The sequence below is a fragment of the Carettochelys insculpta genome, chromosome 8 (genome assembly GCF_033958435.1).
Source record: "Carettochelys insculpta isolate YL-2023 chromosome 8, ASM3395843v1, whole genome shotgun sequence".
In the NCBI taxonomy this organism is placed as follows: Eukaryota; Metazoa; Chordata; order Testudines; family Carettochelyidae; genus Carettochelys; species Carettochelys insculpta.
In genome coordinates, this window is record NC_134144.1 from 48222923 (window position 1) to 48246965 (window position 24043).

Genomic DNA, 24043 nt, shown 5'->3' on the forward strand with positions numbered 1-24043 from the left:
CGAAGAAGAAAGAGAAGTTACTCACCTGTAGTAACGATGGTTCTTCGAGATGTGTCCCCGTGGGTGCTCCACCACCCGCCCATCCTCCCCGCTTCGGATCTCTGTCTAGTGTTTTTCAGGAGCATCCGAGGCGGTTGGTCAAGGAACTGGCGGGAACCGGATCGTGCACGCGGCCGGGGGCGCACATGTGCGATCCAGGAGAAACTGCTGGAAGATTTCCGATCTGCGGCCCCGGGCGAGCCCAACACCTATTGTGGAGCACCCACGGGGACACATCTCGAAGAACCATCGTTACTACAGGTGAATAACTTCTCTTTACCTTACACAGGGGTGGGGAGCCTCCAGACCATAGCTTGTCTAGATCTGGACCCAGACGCCCATGGCAGGGTAGAGGGTATGGAGCTCCGAAACTTGTGGGCCAGATCAGGCAAGCTGGGACCAAATCCAGACCATGGGCTCTGCCGGGACTGGGGGCAGGAAGTAGGTGTGGAGTCCCCTGCTGGTCACTGCTGTTCTCCAAGCCAGGAAGAGCAGCAGCAGCCTGCCTGGAGGCTTCCAACCACTGCTCTGAGGGGCTGGAATTCCTGCCAGTCAGAACAGAGGAGTGGGGTGCTTGGGAGCAGAGGGGAGGGGCTACAAAGCCATGTGCATCCAGGGATTGTGCTACAACTGTAAGGGCACCCCTCTTGCCCAGACCCTGCACTACAAGACAGCTCCTTCACCTCTTCCCATCCAGACCCTGCCTCCACTCCCACCCTCACCTGACCCCTCTCTTCCAGGCCCCCCTCACCTCTACCCTGTTCCCTCCTTCCCAGACCCCATACCCTCTCCTGTACTCTCTCCTGCACCCTGCTTCTGCCCCTTCTTCCCAGACTCCACACCCCAAACCCTCCTGTAGTGCTCTACTGCCCAGACCCCCAGCTGCATCCCACTTCTGCCCGTTCCCTTCCAGAACCCACACCCCAAACCCTCCTGCATGTTTCCTTTCTCCTGGACCCACAGCCAAATTCTGCTCCTGCTTCCCACTCCTGCACCCGCCCTCCCACACACACATACCATTTCCCAGCCTACTGCTGCACCCTCCATCCCACTCAGACCCCACTGCCCTGGTCCTCATACAGTCAGGAACCACATCACTTTAGGGGCACCTAACCTGAAAAAGGCTCCCCACCCCTGCCTTAACATACCAGAGAACTCCTGCTAATGCAGATGAGACAGTGCATGCAGCTGATGATTCTTTTAGATACTTCACTGTAAAGAAAAGAAAAGTGAGACAATTGAATCGAGCCATAATAGATGACAAAAATAAGGCACATAATTTGTCTTATAAAGTAGTGGCAGGGAATTGCCATGCTAATATACTTAATAAAGCTCAGGAATCATTTCAAGAGTAAACCAGCGTGGTAAGGCTAACCTCATTCCTGGGCTCCAGGCCTCTATTCAGTCCACTGGTCCCACATCAAGGATGCCATTGCCCTTCTTGAGATGGGGTGAGATGGTGGTCTGGGGGGGAAACCCGGGCCCTACCCACTCATTCCAGGTTCTGGCCCAGGGACCTTGTATGGCTGTTGCTGGTGGGGAAGGGCTGCCCTGGCCCTTGACATTGCAGCTCTTCTTTCTGGGCCATTTCCTCAAGATGTTCCCCCACCCCATACCTTCTCCAGGTGGTGGCAGTAGCAGCAGCACATGCCCCCTCCTGGATCGGCTCCCCCGTGTGATTAGTTCTTTCCAGCCTCATGTCAAATCTCAGAGCCACCTGGACAGGGGTCCCCATCCCTTGCTGCTGAGAACTCCTCCCCTGCTCTGCTGTACCTAGAAAAACTCCTCTTGCTTCTCTCCACTGACCTCCTATGCTCTCCTCAGTCCCATCCCCCTTGGCACAGAGTTTTTAAAGGCAGTCTTAAGTGGGACCAGCTGGCCCCAACTGACTCAGGGCAGCCTCCTTCCCAGCTGATCCCTCTCCCTTTGTTTGCTGGTTCAACACAGCCCTGCTTTTCCCTCTGGTACTCACTCCTCTGTTCTTACCTTGTCACACCAGCTAGGAACATGTTTCTAGAATAATTGAACATTATCAACTCTGACTTATCCAATTTGCTTTTACAGCTTGAAATACCTGAGTGTTAACCTTTGTGCCTCAATATTTGAAGAAAATGGTACCTAATGGGGATGGATGCACAGTAAAAGAAAATATCAGATTATGGGACTCTATACAAGTGAACTCCTTTGTATCATAGGGGCCAAGTGATGGAATTCTCCATTCTCTGATCATGTGACTGTGTGGTGAATTATGCAGAGACATATGGGATGTAATTCTTCCTACGATCTTTAGGCCAGCCATGGGGCAACAGTGCAGCATTTCTGAGGCTGGAATAGGAGCTGCACGGCCTTGGGAGTTCACTTTCAGGACATTTTGTGTTAATGGGCACTCTTTGTAATGCTGTAGGAAGTCAAGCGGAAATTCTTCTTCAAGTCTTGGAGAAATGGTGTCTGGCACATTTAGAGCTACACCCACTTCCACAGGTGAATTTTGGATTTTATATAAGGCAAAGTGATTATTGTTTCTTAAACTGAGTTTTAAAGTTGCAAATAAAATAAAAAATGGGGCTTCCACATACCCCCATTTATCACTGATTAATAAAAATATCTGATAGATTGTTTGTTCAAACTTTTCCAAAAAGAATTAAAGAAGGTTAAAAAAATTGCTTTTAAACATTTATCAGTCATGTATTGATTGTTTAAAAATAATAGGGTTGGAGAAGACAACCAAAGAGTAGTGACTAGTACTGACGAGAAAGGAGATGCAAAAATTATAAACTAAAACTGCGTCTTTGTTTGCAAATCTTGTGATTTTCATGTTATGTGCTGTATGCATGTTAATTAAGTTCTTGTTTTTGGTCTTTTAGCAAAACAGAAACAAAAAGTGGTAAGTATATTTTACTCTGCTATATCATTTCTACAGTTTGCATGCCGAGTCTGTTCTGGAACATGTGTTGACTGGACATTTTCTTCTTTCAGACGGAACATGTTCCTCCTTATGATGTAGTACCATCCATGAGGCCCGTTGTGCTAGTTGGCCCATCACTGAAAGGTTATGAGGTATTTATTCTAATTCAAGTTCATTACTAGTTTCTAGTCTGCTACAAAGTATTAAGTCTGCTTTGTGCTTCTTCCTGATTTGATTGCTGTAGCTGCAAGCGATCCTTGTGTAGATCCAAAGGCCTTGTCTGCATGCAGATGTTGCACTGGTTTAACATAAATCAGCTATTAGAACAAATATACTTTTATTCTGTTTTCTCCTAAACTGATACCTAGTAGATTTATACTAAATTGAAAGGAGCCTGGTTTAAATAAATGTGGCTTCACAGCCTTTTGCACCCACTTGATTAAATCAGTTCAACATTATATCTTAGGTTAAACCAGTACAACTTTCTCATGTGGACCAGATCTTAATTAATCTAGTGCAAGTTCAATGTGTAGACAAGACCTAACTGATGAAGTATTGTGCCATAATCATCCATTATGAGAATTTTACATTTCCCTGTGACATGCTAGGTACTGAAGAGGCTGAACTAGCTGAAGCCTTGGTCTGCTCCAGTATGGTAATTTCTGTATTCCCACCCCTGACCTTGAGAATCGTTCACTATTACTGAAAAGTTTGTAGGTGGGGGGAAGGGTTGTTTCTAGATTTTTTTAAAAGTTATCGCATAGAAATGTAAGGCTCAGTAGAATCCTAGCCCCCCTAAACCATCACTCTGTATTCCACATAACAATATGTACAGCAAAGCTGCACTAATATGCACAGTTAACCAGTACTCTTGCTATTAAATATTTTCAAATCAGCAGTACGTTCCAGGTTTAGCAGAGCATTTGAACAAATGCATAACTTCACAGGTGTAAGTCCTTCCTATTCAGCAAAGCAATGTTAGCGTGCACTGACAGTTAAGCATATAAAACTGCTTTGCTGAATTGGGTCAGAAAAGAATATGAACATTTGAGTTACACTTCATTTAGCATGATGAATGTTGATAATACTTCATAGCATCTGAGCAAAAGTCTTGTAATATATTTTATAAAAATAGTGAAGGAGTAATATGACAGGATAATGCTGTTATTAGTGTAGCAGCCTGCTCTTAAATCAGTGTTTTTTGAGGTGAGAATTATTAGATTTGCAGATCAGCAAAGTGAGAATTAGAGAGGCTTGCTGCATCTCATTTTCTAATAGCTGCCTTTTACTTACATGATAAGTTTCCCTTCAAGGAGTTGAAAGTTCATCCTTGGCATAAATGAATTGACTTCAGTAGTGCTGTAGATTAAATGAATTTGTCCGAAGGACTCTCAAATTTTTGAGAGCTTTTGATTGGCAGTTTAAATACAAGTATCAGAAGGGTGGCCATGTTAGTCTGTATCTGCAAAAACAACAAGAAGTCCTGCAGCACCTTGTAGACTAACAGATTTATTGGCGCATAAGCTTTCACTGGCAAAGACCCACTTCATCAGTTGCATCTGACAAAGTGGGCCTTTGCTCATGAAAGCTTATTATGCTCCAATATATCTGTTTGTCTGTATGATGCCACAGGACTTCTCATTGTTTTTTTACTTGAAATACACAACATGCTACAAATTAGGCACAAATAATCTCCCTTGTAAAAAGACTCATTGGAAATTAAATCTTTTAGGCACATAAATAAATATCCAGTTAAATGGTGATGGAATTAGGATTATTCAATTAGAAAAGTACAGAGATTTGTTTGTAATCACTTTGTAATTTGTTTGGGAAAGTTATTTGTGCACTTTCTGATGAAGATGTCTAAGAGACATGTGAACAAGTATAACTTATGAGAAATAAACTGCCAGAGACACAGGCTAGACTAGCAGATAATAGTGGCAATCTGGAGTACTCTGAAAGAGCCAAAGAATTTACCCAAATCGTCAATGGGAATTGCAGATACTTAGCAAAATCTCAGGATTCTTCCTCAGGTGATTGCTCATATGCATTCCAAAGTAGGTGTGCATACTCATGCATGCCCTGTTGCCTGAACACTTTTCCCCTAGCCAGCAGCTGTCAGTGTGGTGCCTCCTGGAGTGGCGCTGATATAGCAACCAATATAGGCACTGCCTGACCTACCCTCTGCTCAGTTCCTTCTTGCTGTGGTGTCGATTGCTGGAACTCCCCTTTGCTCATGCGAGCAATTGTATCAGTAGCTGTATACAGTAGCTGTATCATAGTCTTTATCCGTAGTTCTAATTAGTTAATAGTTTTAAATAGCTTAAAGTTCAGTTAGAGAAATAGTTGTAATTGTTTTTAGTAGAGTAGTTCATTGGGCCTGACTATGGAGCCTGATCCCCCTCCTCGAGGCCTCAGCACCAGCACATTCTGAGGTCCCCAGGCTTCAAAACCCTGTGGAGATTATGGAAAGCGCATGCTAAAAAGCAACCGACACTCTGCCTCCTTAAAGTATTTGGGCGAGAGCCACCAGCAGGACTGCTGCTCGATTTGCAGGACCTTCAAACCAAGAACCTTGAAGGACTGAGCTCAGCGCCTCATGGTCTTGTTGGTAGAGGTAGTTCTCCAGCCTGAGAAGTCCCCATCTGCTGGGACAAGCACGTCTTCAGTGCAGAGTGCACAAGCACCAAGCTAGGCTGTGACATCGGCAAAGGAGAAGGGAACCTAGAGCCATAGGGAAGGGCTGGCACCTCACTCTTCCAGGAGACACAAGTCTCAGTTCCTAGTGCCTCACAGAAAGAAGAGGCATGACAGGGGCCACTCTCCCACAGCACTGAAGCAGAGAGAGGATCCCCAGGCAACATCAGGCGAGCTGTGCCATGGGTATGCTTCACAAGGCTGAGCATCAGCACCGGTCAGGAGGTCCAATTTCTGTTCCGTGAAGCTGCCCTCAATGCCAGAAGCATTCAGAGCAGTTCAGAGCCTCCTCTGAATCACAGCGCCTTTCTCGCGGCCGAAAACAACATCCCCAAGGCAGATGTTAAGTTGTCCTCCATCCTGGGGCAAACCTGCCATGATGGCACGTCCATCTATGCGCCCGGCATTGCCAATCACTACTTTATTGATGCAGGCACCATCCCAGATGGTGCTGACGCAAGCACCCTTGGCACAGGCGCTGCCTTTTTCTTTGGTGTCGGAGGTGTCCGAGTTGGAGGTCGACCCTTCTTCTCCAGTTCCGGCAGGAGTAGGTGTGCCCGCTCTTCCTTCTGTCGGAGTCAAGGCTCGGTGCAGGGGCAGTGGCTGCCAAAATGGCAGCCTGTGCCACAGTGGTCCTTTTGGACCCCATGGACATTTCTTGAGAGCCAGAGGCACCTCATCCAGCCACAGTCCCACGCTCTGTCACTGCTGGTGAAGTCGGGAGCTCTCCCAGTACTTCATTTGGCACCATTGGCTTCACTAGGAGTCCCACCACAGAATGCATCATTGGAGCAGCTATTCTCCAGAGACCATTCCTTGTCGGCACCTTTGGTCTGCTCGGCTCCAGCCCCCTCAGTGCCAGTACTGTCTCAGCTCTGGTGGTTTCACTGCCTCTTCCATCAGTTGCCATATGCTGTGGTGCCAACCGTGCTGACACCTATGGGATCTGGAAGGTTCCAGGTGATGTCGGTGTTGATGGCTCCTCCTCCCACTCTTCCACTGTTTAGGGCGTGACACCAGCGCTTGGCACTACCCTCTGTGGACTTGTCGATGCAGAAGCAGGCGTCACAGCTGTTTCTACTGCACTGAGTGGCAAGCGCACCGGACCTGTTGTTTGGCCATGGATGTGGACTGCACAGTGCAGGCTGGCTCCTCACCGTCTTCATCTTAGGACAAAACAGTCACCAGTTCTCCTGCATCCCTGGTGCTGGAGGACAGCCGGACCCTCCAACAGGTGCTCTGCTAGGTATCCCAGGGCTTGGCGTCCAGGTGGAGGAGGTCAAATATGAGGCCAACCCAATGACGGATATTCTGTCCTCATTGGGTCCCACCCGACTGGCATTACCTCTCATAAAGACTGTTGTCCAGACCACCAAGAAAGTGTGGCAGACCCTGGCATCAGCCCAGCCCATGGTGAGGAAAAATGAAGGACGTTACTTTGTCCCCTCTGCGGGGAATGAATACCTTTTCACTCACCCTGCTCCTGACTCTCTGGTCATGGATGCGGCCAACCACTGGGAAAGGCAGGGGTCTCAAGGTCCCTTGCCCAAAACCAGAGAGGTGAACAGACTAGATTTGTATGGTAGGAAAGTGTATTTGACTGGACGACTACAGCTGTGCATAGGTAATCAGCAAGCCTTAGTGAGCAGGTAGTTGTACAAGATGGCCTCTTCCCTCTTCAGAGTTCATCCCTCCAGATGCCAAACCCAAGTTGATGGCAGTTGCAGGGGAAAAGAAGTTAATATCACGTGCAGCCTTGCAAACCACCTTTGACACTGCCAGTGCTACGACAAGGGTTATGGTATCAGGGGTGGCCATGAGAAGGTGGGCATGGCTACAGGTCTCTGGTCTCCCCTATGATGTTCAACAAATGATTCAATACTTGCCCTTTGAAGGGCTGACTTCCACCTTCCATTCTGGTACAGGTCTTTTGTCGATGTTCTCAAACCCTGTGGTCAACAGATTTATGAAAGGCTTGGAAAAGGTTAGGCCACTGATGTGGGACCCCTTATCCTCCTGGGACCTCAGTTTGGTTTTGGCTATGTTGAAATGGGGGTCCCTTGTAAACCCCTTGCTTCGTGTTCCCTTCTGCGTCTAAGTGACAAAACAGACATTTGGGTGTCCATCACATCTGCCAAAAGGGTGTCTGAGTTGAGGGCCCTCTCAGTGGACCCACCCTCTATGGTGTTCCACAAGGACAAGGTTAGACTGAGACCCCATCTGGCTTTCTTGCTGAAGGTAGTCTCCCCTTTCCATGTCAATCAGGCTATTTCATTACGTTTTTTTACCCTAAGCCTCATGCTACCCCAAGTGAGCAGAGTTTACATACCCTAGCTGTCCATAGGGCTTTGAATTTTTACATAGGCAGCACCAACCCATTCAGGAAGTCACAGCAGCTCTTTGTGGCTGTAGTGGGCAAGATGAAGGGTCTCCCAGTTTTGTCCCAGAGAATGTCCTCCTGGAGAGTGGCTTGTATTACAGAAATGTTACAAGCTAGCAGGGGTTTCCCCGTCAAACATCAGGACTCGCTCTACAAGGGCACAGTCCTCTTCAACAGCATTCCTAGCCTATGTCCTGGTTCAGGAAGGCTACAGCTACACTACAGCAATCTGTCTAGAGAAGTGACTGTTGGAAGAGATCTTCCAGCAGAACTTCCATCGACAGATCATGTCCATATGCAAAAGTGGATCAAAAAAGTGATCTGCTCTGTTGACAGAGTGGCCAGACTGCCCAGCTACTCTCTCAACAGAATGGCAAACCGGAAGCTCAGCAAACAGGGCTACCCGATGAACCAGAAGCCCTGTCTGTTGACAGAAGGCCCCCTGGACCGTCTACACAGCTTTTTTGTTGACAGAAACTGTTGACAAAGGTGTTATTCCTCATTGCGGAGAGGCAGAATGCTGTTGGCAGAAGTGCCGAGTTTTGTTGACAGACTGTCGACAAAAATGCATTTTTTGTGTAGATGCTTCACAAGTTTTGTCAACTAAATGCCCTGTTGTACACAGAGCATAAATCTGTAGGGCTGCTACCTGGTGTTCTAGTCACACCTTTTCACCTCATTACGCTATCAAACAGCATACTAGAGAGGATGCTGCAGTGGTTAGGGCTGTCCTGCAGTCATTCCAGGGCTCCGACTGCACCTCCTAACGTCAGCTTGCATTCACCTACATTGGAATGCACATGAGCAGTCAGTCAAAAAAGAAAAGACAGTTACTTACTTCTGTAACTGGTGTTCTTTGAGATGTGTTGCTCATGTCCATTCCAAAACCCTCCTGCCTTTCCTCACTGTCAGAGCATCTGGCAAGAAGGAACAGAGCAGATGGGTGGTGGGAGGGCAGTGCCTGTACTGGGCACTGTATTGGTGCTACTCCAGTGAGTGCTACACTGACCTTATGGCTACCAGGTAGGGGAAAATATTTCTGGCAACTGAACAAGCGCACACACCTACACTGGAATGGACATGAGCAACACATCTGGAAGAACACCAGTAATAGAAGTAACTGTCTTTTTTGCCCATGTATGGTACTTGGATCAAGATCCACTTTCTGCCCATAGATGTCAATGTGAAGATGTTGACCACTGCTTTAGAACACTCCTGTATTTGAGCACATTGGAGTTGTATGTGTCAGAACAGTGTTTTTCAACTCCTTTTTCAAAAAATATTATAAGTACCCCCCAGACTTCTCTTGCATACCCCTAATGGTACGCATATCACTGGTGGAGGCACATGGTCCTAAGGTAATCTGAGGTCTTGAAACAAGTGCCATTCAACCTTTCCAGATTACTGTACCTTTTCAGGAGTCAGATTTGTTTTGCATATCACCAAGTTACACCTCACTTAAAAATTACTTACAAAAACACACAAAAATAACACAGAAGACTACTACCGAAAACTTGCTGACTTTCTACCATCTTATTGTCAAAGAAGTGAATTGGAATGGAAATATTGTACTTGCATTTCAATGTCAGGCATATGAAGGAGTAAAAACAAGTAATTGTCTGAATGAACTTTTAGATTGTACTGACTTTACTAGTGTTCTTTTATGTAGCCTGTTGAAAAACTAGGCAAGCATCTAGATGAGCTGATGTACCCCCGGAAGAGCTCAGCGTACCCCGGGTTGAGAAAAAATGTGTCAGAAGACTTGCAAACATTTATTACAAAGTATTCATTCCATCTGTATAAATATATTTTGCAACTGACAGATGTGTTTCAGTTAGAGCTTGTTGTTGATAACTCTGCAATTAAATGATTACTGTCAATGTAAAGGACATTGATTATTGGAAATCTCCTTACCTTCTGCCTCTTTTCTTACTTCTGACTTCTTTCTCTCCCTGTCAATCCTCTTTGTTCTATCTTCCTCACCTCTGCAAAGGTAACAGACATGATGCAGAAAGCCCTCTTTGACTTCCTGAAGCACAGGTTTGATGGGAGGTGAGAAATATGGTCCTTTTCATGTTTTTTCCCCCAAATTTATAACGATGTTATGTAGTGCCTTTTATTTAGGAGTATACCAATGTACATTCCAACTAAAACACCAACTATATATGTAGAAATCCTTTTACTCTACATCAAAATACAGCCACTGGGTGACAAAAAATGTAGGAATAGAAGGTGTAACAGAGCAGAATTTTGCCTGAATATGGAATTCAACTAAATTTTTGGGGAAAATGTAGATATGCAGAATGTAATTACCCCAGTTGGAATTTGTCAAGGGCAAAAAGTTAAAAAGCACCATGGAACCTCTAATGGTGACGTTTCAAGGATCTTAGGGATTCTTTTTTAAATGTAGCTGTGGAATGTACCTCTTCATACCAGGCTGAGACGTTAGTTCACTACTGACTTGGAGGAAACAGTGCCACCTACTGAATCATCAGAAGTATTTTCTGCAGTACCAGGGTTTTCCCAGGGGGTCTTCTAATACTGACTTGGCTTATCTCATACGCAATACAGCACAATTGCCAGTCCAGTGAGTATAACAAACCAAATTTTTTTTTAATCTATAAAGCTTTCACCTCCCCTGGCTGAATGTCCATAAATGGTAGAGCTATATGAATAATTTGCTACTTCAGCCAAAACATTGGAAAGGTGGGGTGGAGGGTCAGGAATTACCTCAAGAATTTTTTTCAGACCAAAAGGGTTGATGGCTTGTGTTCTATGGGTCAGACTGTGCTCTCATTTACCATGGTATATCACCATTGGAGCAAACCGAGTTATTCCAGATCTGTACCAGCACAACAGAGAAGATAATTTGGTCTCAAATAAGTTTCTTACATATTCTTCCTTAGTTTGTAGCGTTGTAGATATTTTAGTACAGTACTTAAAATGCCAGAATTGAGACAAATAAGGACAATACCTCAGTTTATTCAAAATCCTTCCATTATACCAAAGTTTCATTAGCATTGGGTACTAGATCTAACAAAATGGTTGAAATATATCAGTATCTAAGCATTAATGCTTGGTTCTTTTCATTCTGAAGTTATCGTTTACTTGGCTAATTGTGACCTGATACCATTTGTCAAGTTCAATGTTCTTGTACAACAGAATGTTCTCTAAATAAATCACATCCTGATGCAGGAATAACTATCAGGAGCAGAGTGCATTTAAGCAATGAGTAAAGAGAAGACTCAGGTCAGGCACCTCAAAAAAATATCAGCTCTTACATGTATTCAGGAGTCAAAAATGCCAAAAAACTGAAATATAGGAAAACATGCCAGGTACTTGAAAGGTTGCAGAAGCTGCAGGGGGATATGGGAGGGAGAAAGAACGCAGTATGCAACCTCCTCAGCTGATGCAAAGAAAGGTTTTTCCTTGAGCAACTGAGAGCAAGAGAAGAATTCACCTGTATCTTATAGAGCTGGAAGGGACCTCAGGAGGTCATCTAGTCCAGCCCCGCTGCCCTCTTGGGAGGGCCAAGCACCATCCCCCCCCCTTTTTTTTTTAAATCTGTTGTGCCCCAGATCTTAAATGGCCCCCTCAAGGCTTGAGCTCACAACTGTAGGTTTAGCAGGCTAATGCTCAAACCACTGAGCTATTTTTAGCTCCTCTTAAGAATTAGATTGACCCCCACTGTTCTGCTGCTGCTCCCACATGTTGAGAAACTCCCTCATGTTCTGGGGATTGGCTCCACCACTGAGTTGTCTCCAGTCCCTGTGGCACACTGGTGGGGGGCAGTTTGCAAAGTGCCAGCCACACAGGACTGCAATTGTGTTTTGAAATCATCTAGCACATTGTAAGCGCTGAAGAACTAGAAATAATGAGGGTCCTGAGCTTACAGCAAAAAGCAAAATTTTCATTTCAGATGTTGCCAGCAAGCGTGTTTAGTTGATGTCTTTCTGTGGTATCTGCTCCAGGGAAATTACTTCCTGTATCGGGGACTGTGCTCCCTTTTTGTGGCTCACTACTTTTTGATAGCAAGTACTCGCTTGTGGGTTATTTGAACTTCAGTCCTAGATTATTTGAACTCTGCTTTCCATACGCACAGCATGTGCTCTCCTACGTCAAAAATGCTGCAGAGCTCTAGGAGACTCTCGTGATTTAATATCAAACATACACAGAATCACAGAATCACAGGGCTGAAGGGACCTCAGAAGGTCATCTAGTCCAGCCCCCTGCTTCAAGCAGGATCAAACCCCCCCTAAGTCATCCCAGCCAGGACCTTGTCCAGCCGGGACTTAAAAACCTCAAGGGATGGAGAATCCACCACCTCGCTAGGCAACGCATTCCAATGCTTCACCACCCGCCTGGTGAAGTAGTTTTTCCTGACATCTGACCTACATCTCTCCCGCTTCAACTTCAGACCATTACTCCTTGTTCTGCCATCTGACACCACTGAGAACAATTTCTCACCCTCCTTTTTAGAGCTCCCCTTCAGGAAGTTGAAGGCTGCTATTAAATCACCTCTAAGTCTTCTCTTCTGTAAACTAAACAAGCCCAAATCCCTCAGCCTATCCTCATAGGTCTTGTGTTCCAGACCCATAATCATTTTTGTTGCCCTTCGCTGAACTTGCTCCAGCAAATCCACATCCTTTTTATACTGGGGGGCCCAAAACTGGACACAATATTCCAGATGTGTCCTCACCAGTGCCAAATAAAGAGGAATAATTACTTCTCTAGATCTGCTTGAAATGCTCCTCCTGATGCACCCTAGTATGCCGTTAGCCTTCTTGGCTACAAGGGCACACTGTTTACTCATATCCAGCCTTTCATCCACCATAACCCCTAGGTCCCTTTCCATCATACTGCTGCTATTGTGCCACTGAAACTGTGACATTGTGCATAGTTGGTTTCTGGAAGGATAATATCTTTGCTAATTTTTCAATATACCTAGACGAGAAGCTAAGTGCTGGCTCAGGTGGCCAATCTCACTAAGATACATGCTACAAGTAATTTAAATGTTGTTAATGGGGTAAGTCCTATAGATCATGCTGTTTGTGTGGATGGATTTAAAAAGTACATTTTTTAAAAATATCAGGATAGTGGAAGGTAGTTCTGACTATTTTATTTGTATTTCTGGATGGGTTCAGATGGATTGTAGTCAGAATCCCACTAGTGATTGAATTGCTGGAGTTAAACCTGTAGTCCTTATCTAAAGTAAGGTGGTGTAAGTTTTGTATATTGATTAACTGGTGAAATTGAGTTATACTGGTGTTACAGGCTCACTTTACTCTTTGGTTTCCACTGGTAGATTCTAGACCCTCAGTGGTAGGCAGGCTCCACAAAATGAAGTCATGGTTCCACAGTCGTCCTGAAACTTACCTACTAACTGCAGCCCTGAAAGAAAACAGCACTTAGCAGATCATGGCCATAGTGTCAAGAGTAACAGAGAGGAAGCCGTTCTAGTCTATACACTATCAAAACAAAAAGCAGTCAAGTAGCACTTTAAAGACTAGCAAAATGGTTAATTAGGTTAATTAACCTAGTTAACCATTTTGCTAGTCTTTAAAGTGCTACTTGACTGCTTTTTGTTTTGATGGTGTCAAGAATGTGTGTTGAGTCAATACACCTTCCAGCACAGTGGAGCTCCAATGGGGCTCCATCTATCCTTTCAAAGAGCCTAAATCGGTGTAATTTACATGATGAGGGGCTAGAAGAATGTAAAAATATGAAAGTCAGAGTGCAGTGGAAGCTACTTAAATTGCTACCCTCCAGTTAGTATTTTCCCCAGGTGGCCCCTTCTTGTGTCAGTTACATAAACTTTGACTGAATGAGTCAAATTCTGCTATGAATTGAACCTGTCAAATTCCACTGATGTCAGTACACTCATGTGTAACACAGCACACAATGTGGGCAAAGCACTGTTTTTAGTGACTGATTAGGTGTTATTAAAGCTGTGGTGCTTGACTTAAATGACTCTGATGCTATGTTAACGTCAGGGGAGGGGACCTGATCTCCTTTGTGTTAATGTGTTAAAGACAAAGAGTTTAGCGCTTTGATACAGGAGGAGGACATGGCAAGCACCTCTGAGGGCATCAGACTGCTGAGAATTTGCTACTCTTTTAAGCCTTCGTAGAATTGTGAGAGAAAATTGGAATGCTATCACTGTGGAATGTGGGATTTCCTCAGACAGTTTAACAAAACCTAACATTCTAAACTCCACTTTGACACTCTGCAGAATTTTCTAATGCAGTGTTAATTTCACACACAGCAGTATTTAATTACAGTATCACTAGATTGTCCACATTACATTTATTTAAGACTTTGGTGGCATAGTCATAACATAACTGCCTGTCTTAAGGTTCTTGGGTACTGTTAGTGCCATTTTTATGTTGTTGCAATGTATCTCTCAAGGCTGAAAACAAGTCACTTACTTCACTATCAGAACATACATTTTATCTGCAGAAAACTCTCTGTTTTCAGTAAGAGCAAGCAACTAAATGAGTCACATGCTTCAGAGATAATGGATATTGATAAAGATGTTAAATAGTGTAGAGCCAAGATCTGATCCCTGTGGGACCCTGAGTTACATGCTGAGACCTGTTACTTAGCCAATTTTTAATCCCTTTAATGCGTGCCTTGCTGGGTTTTTATATTCCAGTTTTTCAAAATGTCATGCAGTGCTAAGTCAAATGCTTTACAGCAGTATGCTTTAACACTACAGTAAACTTGTTTGTATCCAGCAGCCCCAGGACTGGGTGGTTGCTGGATATTCAAATATCCTAGATCAGGGTTTCCCAAACTTTATATAGTTGGGACCTATTTTTTTCAGTACCATTTTTTGCATCTCAAAAATATAAGCACATATATAGAAAAAGGAAAATTAATAAATTTTCACTGTTTATTATTTATTCACGATAGTAATAGTACATAGCAATAATTCGTATGTTTTCTAAGGACCGGTATTTTTTTTCCCAAGGACCGGTACTGGGCTGCGGACCACACTTAGGGAAACGCTGTTCTAGATAATAGAGAGCATAACATAATGCATAACACTGAAGAAAAACAAGATTAGATATTTAGAAACAAATGTTTTCAGAGTACTTTATTTACCAACAACAGCAGTATTATATACTGTAAACTTACACTGTATTTGCCATGATTATTTGCATCTACTTTCACTTTACTGTACTTATGGAAAATGTAACTAAAATTTAGTTATGGTTAAAATGCTGGTTATTTAAGAGTTCTGGATTATAGAATGCCAGATATGAAAAAGTTTACTGTATTACCTTTATAACCCTAACTTGCAATCTCATCAAAAAATGTCAAGTTGTTTGAGTGAATCTATTTTCCGTAAACCCAGGTTGATATACATTAACAACACTAGCCTCCTTTACTTTTTTATTAATTGAGTCCTATAATAGCTGCTCCACTATCCTGCTTGCAATTGATGTCAGGCTTACAGGCCTGTAATTAGTTGGGTCATGCTGGTTACACTTTTAAAAATTGGCACAACATTAACTTTTTTCCAGTCTTCTGGAACTTCCCCGGTGCTTATAAGACTTATTGAAAATCAACATTAATGGGCTTAGGAACTCCTTAACCAACTCCTTTAAAATTGTTGGATGAATGTTATTTGGACCTGCTGACTTAAAAAACTATAACGTACTAGTTTCCTTGTAATATCCTCCAGAGATACACTAGTGACATGAGAAGAATGTTTTCACTGTATGATGAAATTGTATAATCTTTTTTCCCCCAAATACATATATAATATGCCTGTCTTTTCTGCATTATTATTGATAATTCTACCATTTCCATATAATAATAACAGACCAAGAACACTATTGGAATTTTTTGTTCCTAATACATTTTTAAAACCCCTTCTTATTGGCCTTTATTATGCTAGCCATGGAATTCTCCTTGTGTCCCTTAACTTTCCTTATCAACATTCTACAATTATTAACTTTCCCTTTCTTCCATTTGTTTTATATGTATTTATATTCCTTTTTATTTGTTAGAACAAGGTCTAAAATAGAAGTTCCCCCTGTTGTCTGTAACACTTTTCCAGTTTGGAAATTTAAAAGACGTTTAAAAATTATAAGTTTTAATACTGGCAGTATCAGACCTCCAGCATATGTCACTCAAATTGAAGTCCCCTCATGATCACACAACTTTCCTGCCTATACATTACAGATAGAAACATAAGGAGGCAGTCTTCCTGTTCCCTAGCATGATTTGGTGTTCCATAGCAGACACCAACTAATACACCATCTTGTGCTTTATCTGTTAGGACACTGACCCATAAGCATTCAAGATCATTTTCTTCCGAGTTATCAGTGACTTGGGAACAGGTAATGCCGTTTTTGATATGGAGTACTATTCCCCCTCTGTTTTTTCCCATATGATCCTTTCTAAATAGGTTATAAGGTTTGATTTTAACATTCCACTTGTGCGATTCATCCCTGCAGGTTTCAGTAATACCAACTACACTGAATTTATGCTCAAATCAGAGGTTTCTATTCCTCCAAGCTCCTAGTATTGATGTATAGGCAATTAAAGTATTTCTTCCCCATATCCTTTGGTTCCTTGATTGTTGTTTTTAACATCTTAATTTTGTGTTGAGTGCTCATGTCTTCACTCTTATATTATATTGGTATTAGTTTAATTCCACCCATCCATCCTTGTGTTGATATCAGCCCCAGTGATATGTCACAGCCTAAATACGCTGCAGTACTCCTTGCTGCTGCTCCATAAAGTGTTTCTTTCATAGCACTTGTGGGCAGTAGCAGCCAGGGTTTTTGAGGCCTCATGCCAGCTGATTTTGGGGGCTATGGGGCACTGCTGGGTGCACTAGCTAGGGCACAGTGTAGTGTTCTCTTGAGAAATGGGTCTAGTGTTTTGTTGAATGATGTCCTGCCCTGTTGTTATGCTGTAAGGATCCATGGGTCTAGGACAGTCGTTTGCAGTTGAGCTATAGCTTTGCCCCCCTTACCCCACACCATCCAGAGCGATGAAGTGCAGGCTTTGGTTCCCCCTTCCTGGGAAAGTATAGTAATGTTTGTTGTCAGAAGGGAATTGTGGTGCAGTGTGAGAACCCCTGGTCTAGAATTTGGAATTATGAGGACGTGGGGACCAGCCTCTGTGTCACCATTAGAAAGCTGGATGAAGTAGCACCCAACAATTACTGGAGAGTTGGGCACTGTAACAAGTACTGCCCAAAGAGGCCAGGTCAACAGAAATTTGGCTCGCACTAATGGTTTAATTCGGAAGTTACTCCAAAGAGCCATCTGAGCAACAGCATAGACTCTAGCTTGCTACCTTGTCTTTCTCCTCATCTTGCTCCTGACTTCTGCCTTCGAGCCATGCTCGACTTGACGATGGTATCTGTCTCCTCACTCAGCCTGGGAACTAGTTTCAATTCCTGCCTTCAACCCTGGCCCATCAGACACTGCTGGCCTGGTTGCCTAACTCCCAGCCATTACACATGGATGATACTGAAGGAGGAAGGCACTCTCTGAGCCTCCTTTTCCCGCAATGTACATTTATGCAGAGCTAAATTAGAAGTCCCATAAAATAAGACCATTTAGTTATGTTGCATAGTAGGTATTCATGGGAAGCAGAGAATGAGTGTGACTCCTCCCTAACCAGTGAAAAGCTCAGAGGAACTCTAGTTGGGGACTCTGGTGTAAGACACTTAGCGCTTCCCCAGTTTTTAATTTTCCTCACTGAGATGACATTAGCAAAACCCCCAACTTTAATATTTGATTTAAAACCAGGTGGACTGAGCATTTTACACAGTAGTCTGCAGTGTAAGATGTCTTTGCTCTGAGATCTTCATGATGATACTCTATAGCATTTCTCTTCCCCACTCCTAAGCTGTTTGAGTGATCCTATTTCACTTCAGTTTATTGCATGGGTTACAAAGGCACATTTGTATTACGAGTACGTACAAAGCAGTGATATCCATTCTCTCCTCAGTTGTTGGCACATGTCCTTCAGCTTTGCATATAGCTGTGGTAGCTGGAAGTCATTGTCTTCAGTAGGAAACCATGGCAACTGGGAGTGACAAGATCTGTCAAGTTGCTGGGATGTCATTGCTGTGAATATATCTTTTGTGGAGCATATTTCTTTAGTATGTGAGAGAACTACTGGCATGTATCAGAAGCCACAAAAATCAATAATGTCTCTTCCCACAGGAGAAGAAAATAAGTAAAGCATCGTTAAAAGTGCCCCACTGTCCTTCAGTGTACTAGCCAGTGTTCCCTCCATTTTTCCCATTCATGGGCAGAATACATTTTGTTATATACAACTAAGCATGTGTGGATATGCATCACCAACAGAAATGCATGCTGCTGGCTGTGGGCAGTTACAGGCACTCTGCTAATCAGCTCGCTGGCTCCTGAATCTGTTTTGGGTGGCTGCGTAAGTGCTCAGCTTACAGAGAACACCGGTAATAGCCCTTATGAACATCTGAGGCTTCAGTGTGGTCCACTTGTTGGCCATGTCTCAGCAGTTCCCTGTTCCTCAGTTGTTACCCGTACGTTTAAACCTTATCCCCGGGCTTCCACCATAGTCTTTTGAATCCTGTGCAGTCTCTCAAACTGAACTCTCCCAGTCTAGTTACAAGGCCTAGCTTCACCTCCTCTGGGGTTCTTTCCCTTGTTTTACTGATGATGGGGGTTAGGCCACATCACGCTCCCTCTTTGTCAGCCCACTCAAGGATTAGGAACAATCAGGGAAGGAGGCCTACCATCCTCTCTTATCCTCTCTGAAAAAGTGGGTCTGCCCCACAAAAGCTCATCACCTAATAAATTATTTGCTAGTTTTAAAGTGCTACATGACTGCATTTTTGTTCCCCTACACCAGTTCACAGAGAAGCTGCTTAGAGCTCTGAGGAGAACTGCTCCCTGAGGTTCAGTTCCTCCAGGAACACCTCTCCACACCATTCTGCTTTCCCTTCCCAGAAATCATTGCTCCATGCTATTCCCAACTCTGTCTATGACTGACCTCTAGGCTGTAATGAGAACAGTGTTCTGTGTGGTGATCTACTGCATATAGTCCAACTTGGTGCATGACTGTGACATGGAGAGAGTGAGGTGGTTAGAATTTCCCAGCTTCCAAGCCTGTGTTCTAATGTTGCCTCTGATACAGACTTTCTTTGCAGCCTTGTACAAGTGATTTAAATAGCCTGCTCTAGGAATGCAGGATGCACGGTGTAGGGGATAGCTCACTGGACTGCGATCCTGAAGTCCTCATTTTAATAACTAGCTCAGTCACACACTCTTCTTTGTGACCTTAGGCAAGTAACCTAATCTTGTGCTTCAGTTCCACATCTGTAAAGCGGCAACAATCACCAACCTGTGGTCACAAGGGGTGTGAGGAAAAATTCATTAATGACTGTGAGGCCACAATAGATAAAATCTCTGTCTCCATTCCCCAAACAGTAAATTTTGAATTACATTCTTTGCATACCTTGGAGGCATGTGGGAAGATTATTTTAATGTTTGTAAAATGCTTTGAAGATAAACTATCTATGTATCTATCTAATCTGTCTGTCTTTTCTGCCATTCCATTTGGCCTGAGATCCACTTTAGTTTGTGAAATTATTTCTGATATCATACCTCACTGGCACAGGGAGAAATTTCTGTTAGGCTGTTTCCACACATGCCACTTTCCTCCGAAAGTGGAATACTAATGAACAGCCCGAAATATGCTAATGAAGCACGGATGTAAATTCCCAGTGCCTCATTAGCATAAGGTCACGTGATTTGGAGTCCAGAAGACAGTCTTCCAGACTCCAAAACAATGTGTAGAAGCACAGCCCCACGTGGTCTTCCGGAAGGAAGTCCTCCTTCCGGAGGCCCCTTCTTCCCAAAAATTTTCAGAAAGAAGGGACCTCCAGAAGGAGGACTTCCTTTCAGAAGACCCCACAGGGGCTGTGCTTCTACACGTTGTTTTGGAGTCTGGAAGAACGTCTTCTGGACTCCAGATCACGTGACCTTATGCTAATGAGGCACTGAGAATTTGCATCCATACCTCATTAGCATATTTTGGGCTGTTCATTAGCATGTGTAGAAACAGCCTCTGTGTCTCTGTATGGGCAGATGGATGGCTACATACAGAAAGAGAGCAAGAAATATATGTAGTAGTAAATGTGGTATAAGGAATTGTAGGCCTGGTGCTTGAGTACTGTGGGCTTTATTTGAATGGAGAGCGTCTTTATTCTGCCTCTTTTTCTTACTTTAATGATGATATAGTACAGCTTATTAAATCCATCTGGCTGGTGTTGTTCTCTCTTCACATTCTGCAACAGAAATAATGTACAGTAAAAACGTGTCTGCAATGTTTTTGTTCTTTCCTGTTTCTTATTCATAGGATATCAATAACTAGAGTGACAGCTGACATTTCTCTTGCTAAGAGGTCTGTACTAAATAATCCAAGCAAGAGGGCAATAATTGAGCGGTCGAATACCAGGTCCAGTTTAGGTAAGATGAACAATATTATTTATAACTGATTTACGGTACATCTGCACTATGAGATAAATTTGAATTTAAGGCAATTACCTGAATATTAAAATATCACTGTCTTTACTGTGAATACCATTAGGTTGAATTAGGGAGCGCTAATATCGATATCATATTGTCAGTACCTGCTGCGTGTAATGTCAAGTTCAAATTTAAAATTTTGAATAAAGACCAGTGTGGAAGCACCATGTCTTAAAATCGATTTATTAGCCTCCAGAAGTGTCCTGTATGTGTCCCACAAAGCTACATGGTTACTTGCCAGGTATGGCCGCTTACTTTTCTGCTGCTCTCCAGGTGCACAGAAAGGAGGTCACAGGTAGTCTGCAAATTTGAATTTGAATTGATCAGCAACCAGGCCTAGAAATATGAAGGGCACACACAATGAAAAATTTCTTTTACCCATTGCATCAGTAGCCATTGCACTGCATCAGGAGACATCTCCTTCAATCATGAGCACTCAGGGTAGTAATCTGCCTGGTAGTTCTCAGTCTCACAAGAGAGCTCCAGCATGGAGCCATCAGGAGATTATGCAGTTTGGGGAGAGGAATCACTGGTGAGCAGACCTCAGGTGTGCAAGAGAAACATGAACATATAGTGTAAGATCTCGCAGTTGATGATTGCCAGAGGTTACTCCCAGGACTCAATGCAATACTGGGTAGAGGTGAAAGAACTCTAGCAGGCCTATCACGGAGTCCAAGAAGCCAGCCAGTGGTCTGAGTCATCTCCAAAGAGCTGCTGCTATTATGAATAGCTGCACATGCTTCTTGAGGGGCACCCAACCACGTTGCCCACTCTTCATTACTACCATTGTGGAGGCCCTGGTCCAGAGTCCAGGGTGAGCCGAGAGGAGCTGTGGGGCCCTGAGGAAGAGGCAAATGGAGCATAGGATTGGGGCTACCAGCAGGGCCCGAGGAAGTTCTTCCTGACAGCCCGGAGCTGTTCACCCTCGATCTGGAACTGGTGCCCTGTACTGCAGTCCCTTAGCCCCTGGGACCAAGCTGTTCTGGTAAGTATTTTTTTCTGAGTGCTAGAAGTGAGTTGCAGGTAGGTATAGGGATAGGTATGGCTATAGGTATAGGTTCTATGGATCTGTGTCCCTCAGAAGAATGTGTTACTATTGTGGGGGATGGAGTGCTTACCCTTTATGGAGATTTCTATGGCACTCTTTTGGGGTTTTCTTTGTACCAGGTTTTTGGGCAGGCCTGATTATTGCGGCTTCCACAGTAATACACCTTGCCATGCCAGGCAACCAGATAGCAATCTGGTATCATGGCACCACACACCATGTTGGCAAATTTTCCAGGCTTATGGTCACACAGGATGAGCAGCTTTTCTTTGTTGATATCTGTTGGTTTTAGGAGGCTGATGTCTTCTTTGGCAGACTAAAGAAGCACAGGAGTTTTGGATTGGATTTTTTTTTGCAATGCTTCCTGCACTTTTATATTTCCTTAGAGCACATTGCTGCACTATGTGGCTGGCATGCACTCTGTCTCCCGCACTTCATGCAGGTAGCAGACTCTCCAGGCCTTCTCTCCTCCCTTTTACCTTTTTGCCTGCATTTCCTTTCAGCATACATCTGTCCATGTGACAGGAACTGAACCCTTCCCCCTCACCACGTGGCTGCCGGGCTCTCCAGATCCTGTTGCCGTAAACTGGCATGTGCAGCACAGATGGGTTTCCATGGTGAGGGCTGTTCCAGTGACTGCCGAGCAACTTTTTTACCCTGACCCAGCAGATGGCTGGAACCCGTACCCCCCCGCCCCCAGCATTTTTTTTTTTGACTTTACAGGGATTCCTCTGCACCCAGCTGTTCATGCAGCTGGAATCGAACCCTTCCCCATCATCCTCTCTCATGACGCAGGTGCCAGTCTGTGGGCCTTGCTCCTTCCAGATGATTGCTCCAGGAACAGATGAAAAAACTTTTTCCCCTGCTCCAGGACACCAGACAACTTTCTCTTCTTTGCAACTTCCTCTGGACAGCATAAAACAGCTTGCCATGTTCACAACAAAATGTTTTGTGTAAATGATGGTAAACGATGGCTTGTGCAGTGCACACTTTGAATCCTATCCTTTATAAGCCTTAAGCAGTCTTGCAAAAAGAAACTTTCCCTGATAGTAGAGACAGAGACCATTTCATCCCATGGGTAAGCACTTAGTGTGAATTGTATCTCAATTTTGAACTTCACTTTCCAGCTGGCATGCCCAGTTTGAGAGACAGGGCGAGGAAGTTCCAATGGTCCAAGCAGAACCTGATGCTGCAGCACATGGAGTGGTCTGAAGCAGAAACCATTGACATGAAAAGGGAGATAGCACAGTGGCAGCAGAATACAACATAGTGGTGGCAGAATATACTTGACTTCCAGAGAAAGCAAGCTGCAAACCAGAGGGAGGAGGCATCAAAGCTCACAACGGCAGTGAATGACCGAATAGAAGTCCTGAGCTTCATGCTGGAGCTTCAGAGGGGCTCCCAACGCAGTAGTTGGGAGTCCCCTAAAGACAGGTTGTGTACCCCCTGTCGCTACAGTCACCAAACGCGGGGAGGGAGGGTAAGGACAGCCTGCCACTCTAGCCCCAAGGGCCACAGCAAAAGGCTGTTCCACCACCCATGACAGCGCTTCTTTTCCTTGCCACTTAAACCTCTCCTCCCCCCAAAATAAACTTATTCTTTTGAGCTCAGTGTGATTTTTCTGGCATGCACAAGTGGTAGGGTGCACAAATCATTGCAGGGAACCAGGTGGGGGTGGAGAGAGCCAATAGCACAGCTGCACAGCTTTTAGGAAAAGAACTCTCCTTCCACATCCATTCTTCTGCCAGCAACTTAACCCCCTCCCACCAAGTAAAAGCATTTTTTCTTTATAAGACATGGTCTGATTTATTGGTTCACATTTGGTGGGGAGCATAAATAACTTTGCTGGGTGAGGGTTGGTTGTTATTACAACAGAGAAGTACATTGCTATCATGTGCATGGCAGATCATTCATAAAGCTATGTTTTAAAGCATCCCTGATTGCTGCTGCCTCCACGTGGTTATTGGTGAATGGCCATGTAGGTGGCTGCAAGTAAGCCTTGTCCATCGTCTCACCCTCGGTATTCCAGACGTTCAGGAAATTCTCCCACCTGGATTCGCGAATGTTATGCAAAATAACGCGTGCTATAATCATGGTGAGGACATTAGTTTCATAAAGGTCCAAATGGGTCAGTAGGTATCTGAACCTTGCTTTTAAACAGCCAAAGGCACATTCAACCACCATCCTGTACTTGCTGAGACTTTGATTGACGTTTCCCTGCTGTGGTCCAGGGCTCCTGTGTTGGGTTCATAAGGCAAAAGAGCAGAGGGTAAGCAGGGTCACCCAATATTACAATAGTCTTCTCCACATTGCCAATCTTGGGCTACGTCTACATTAGCCAAAAACTTCGAAATGGCCATGCAAATTCCTATGAGCAGGTAGGAATAAGGAGACTTCAAAGTAGCCGGGGTCCTTTCAAAAAGGACCCCCAT

General features: G+C 44.2%; 1 protein-coding gene across 3 annotated transcripts in view; it reads left to right on the plus strand.

The window, feature by feature from the left end:
• CACNB4 (calcium voltage-gated channel auxiliary subunit beta 4) overlaps window positions 1-24043 on the plus strand; it is a 209873-nt gene that overhangs the window by 152400 nt on the left and 33430 nt on the right. For all 3 annotated transcript variants that reach the window (XR_012646361.1, XM_075000752.1, XM_075000753.1), the window contains 5 exons: window positions 2444-2520; window positions 2904-2923; window positions 3016-3096; window positions 10015-10073; window positions 20397-20506. Coding sequence is in view for 2 of the 3 variants with exons in the window: in XM_075000752.1 (XP_074856853.1) it covers window positions 2444-2520; window positions 2904-2923; window positions 3016-3096; window positions 10015-10073; window positions 20397-20506 (347 nt within the window). In the remaining variant the exon portion in view is untranslated. The remainder of the gene's footprint in view (window positions 1-2443; window positions 2521-2903; window positions 2924-3015; window positions 3097-10014; window positions 10074-20396; window positions 20507-24043) is intronic.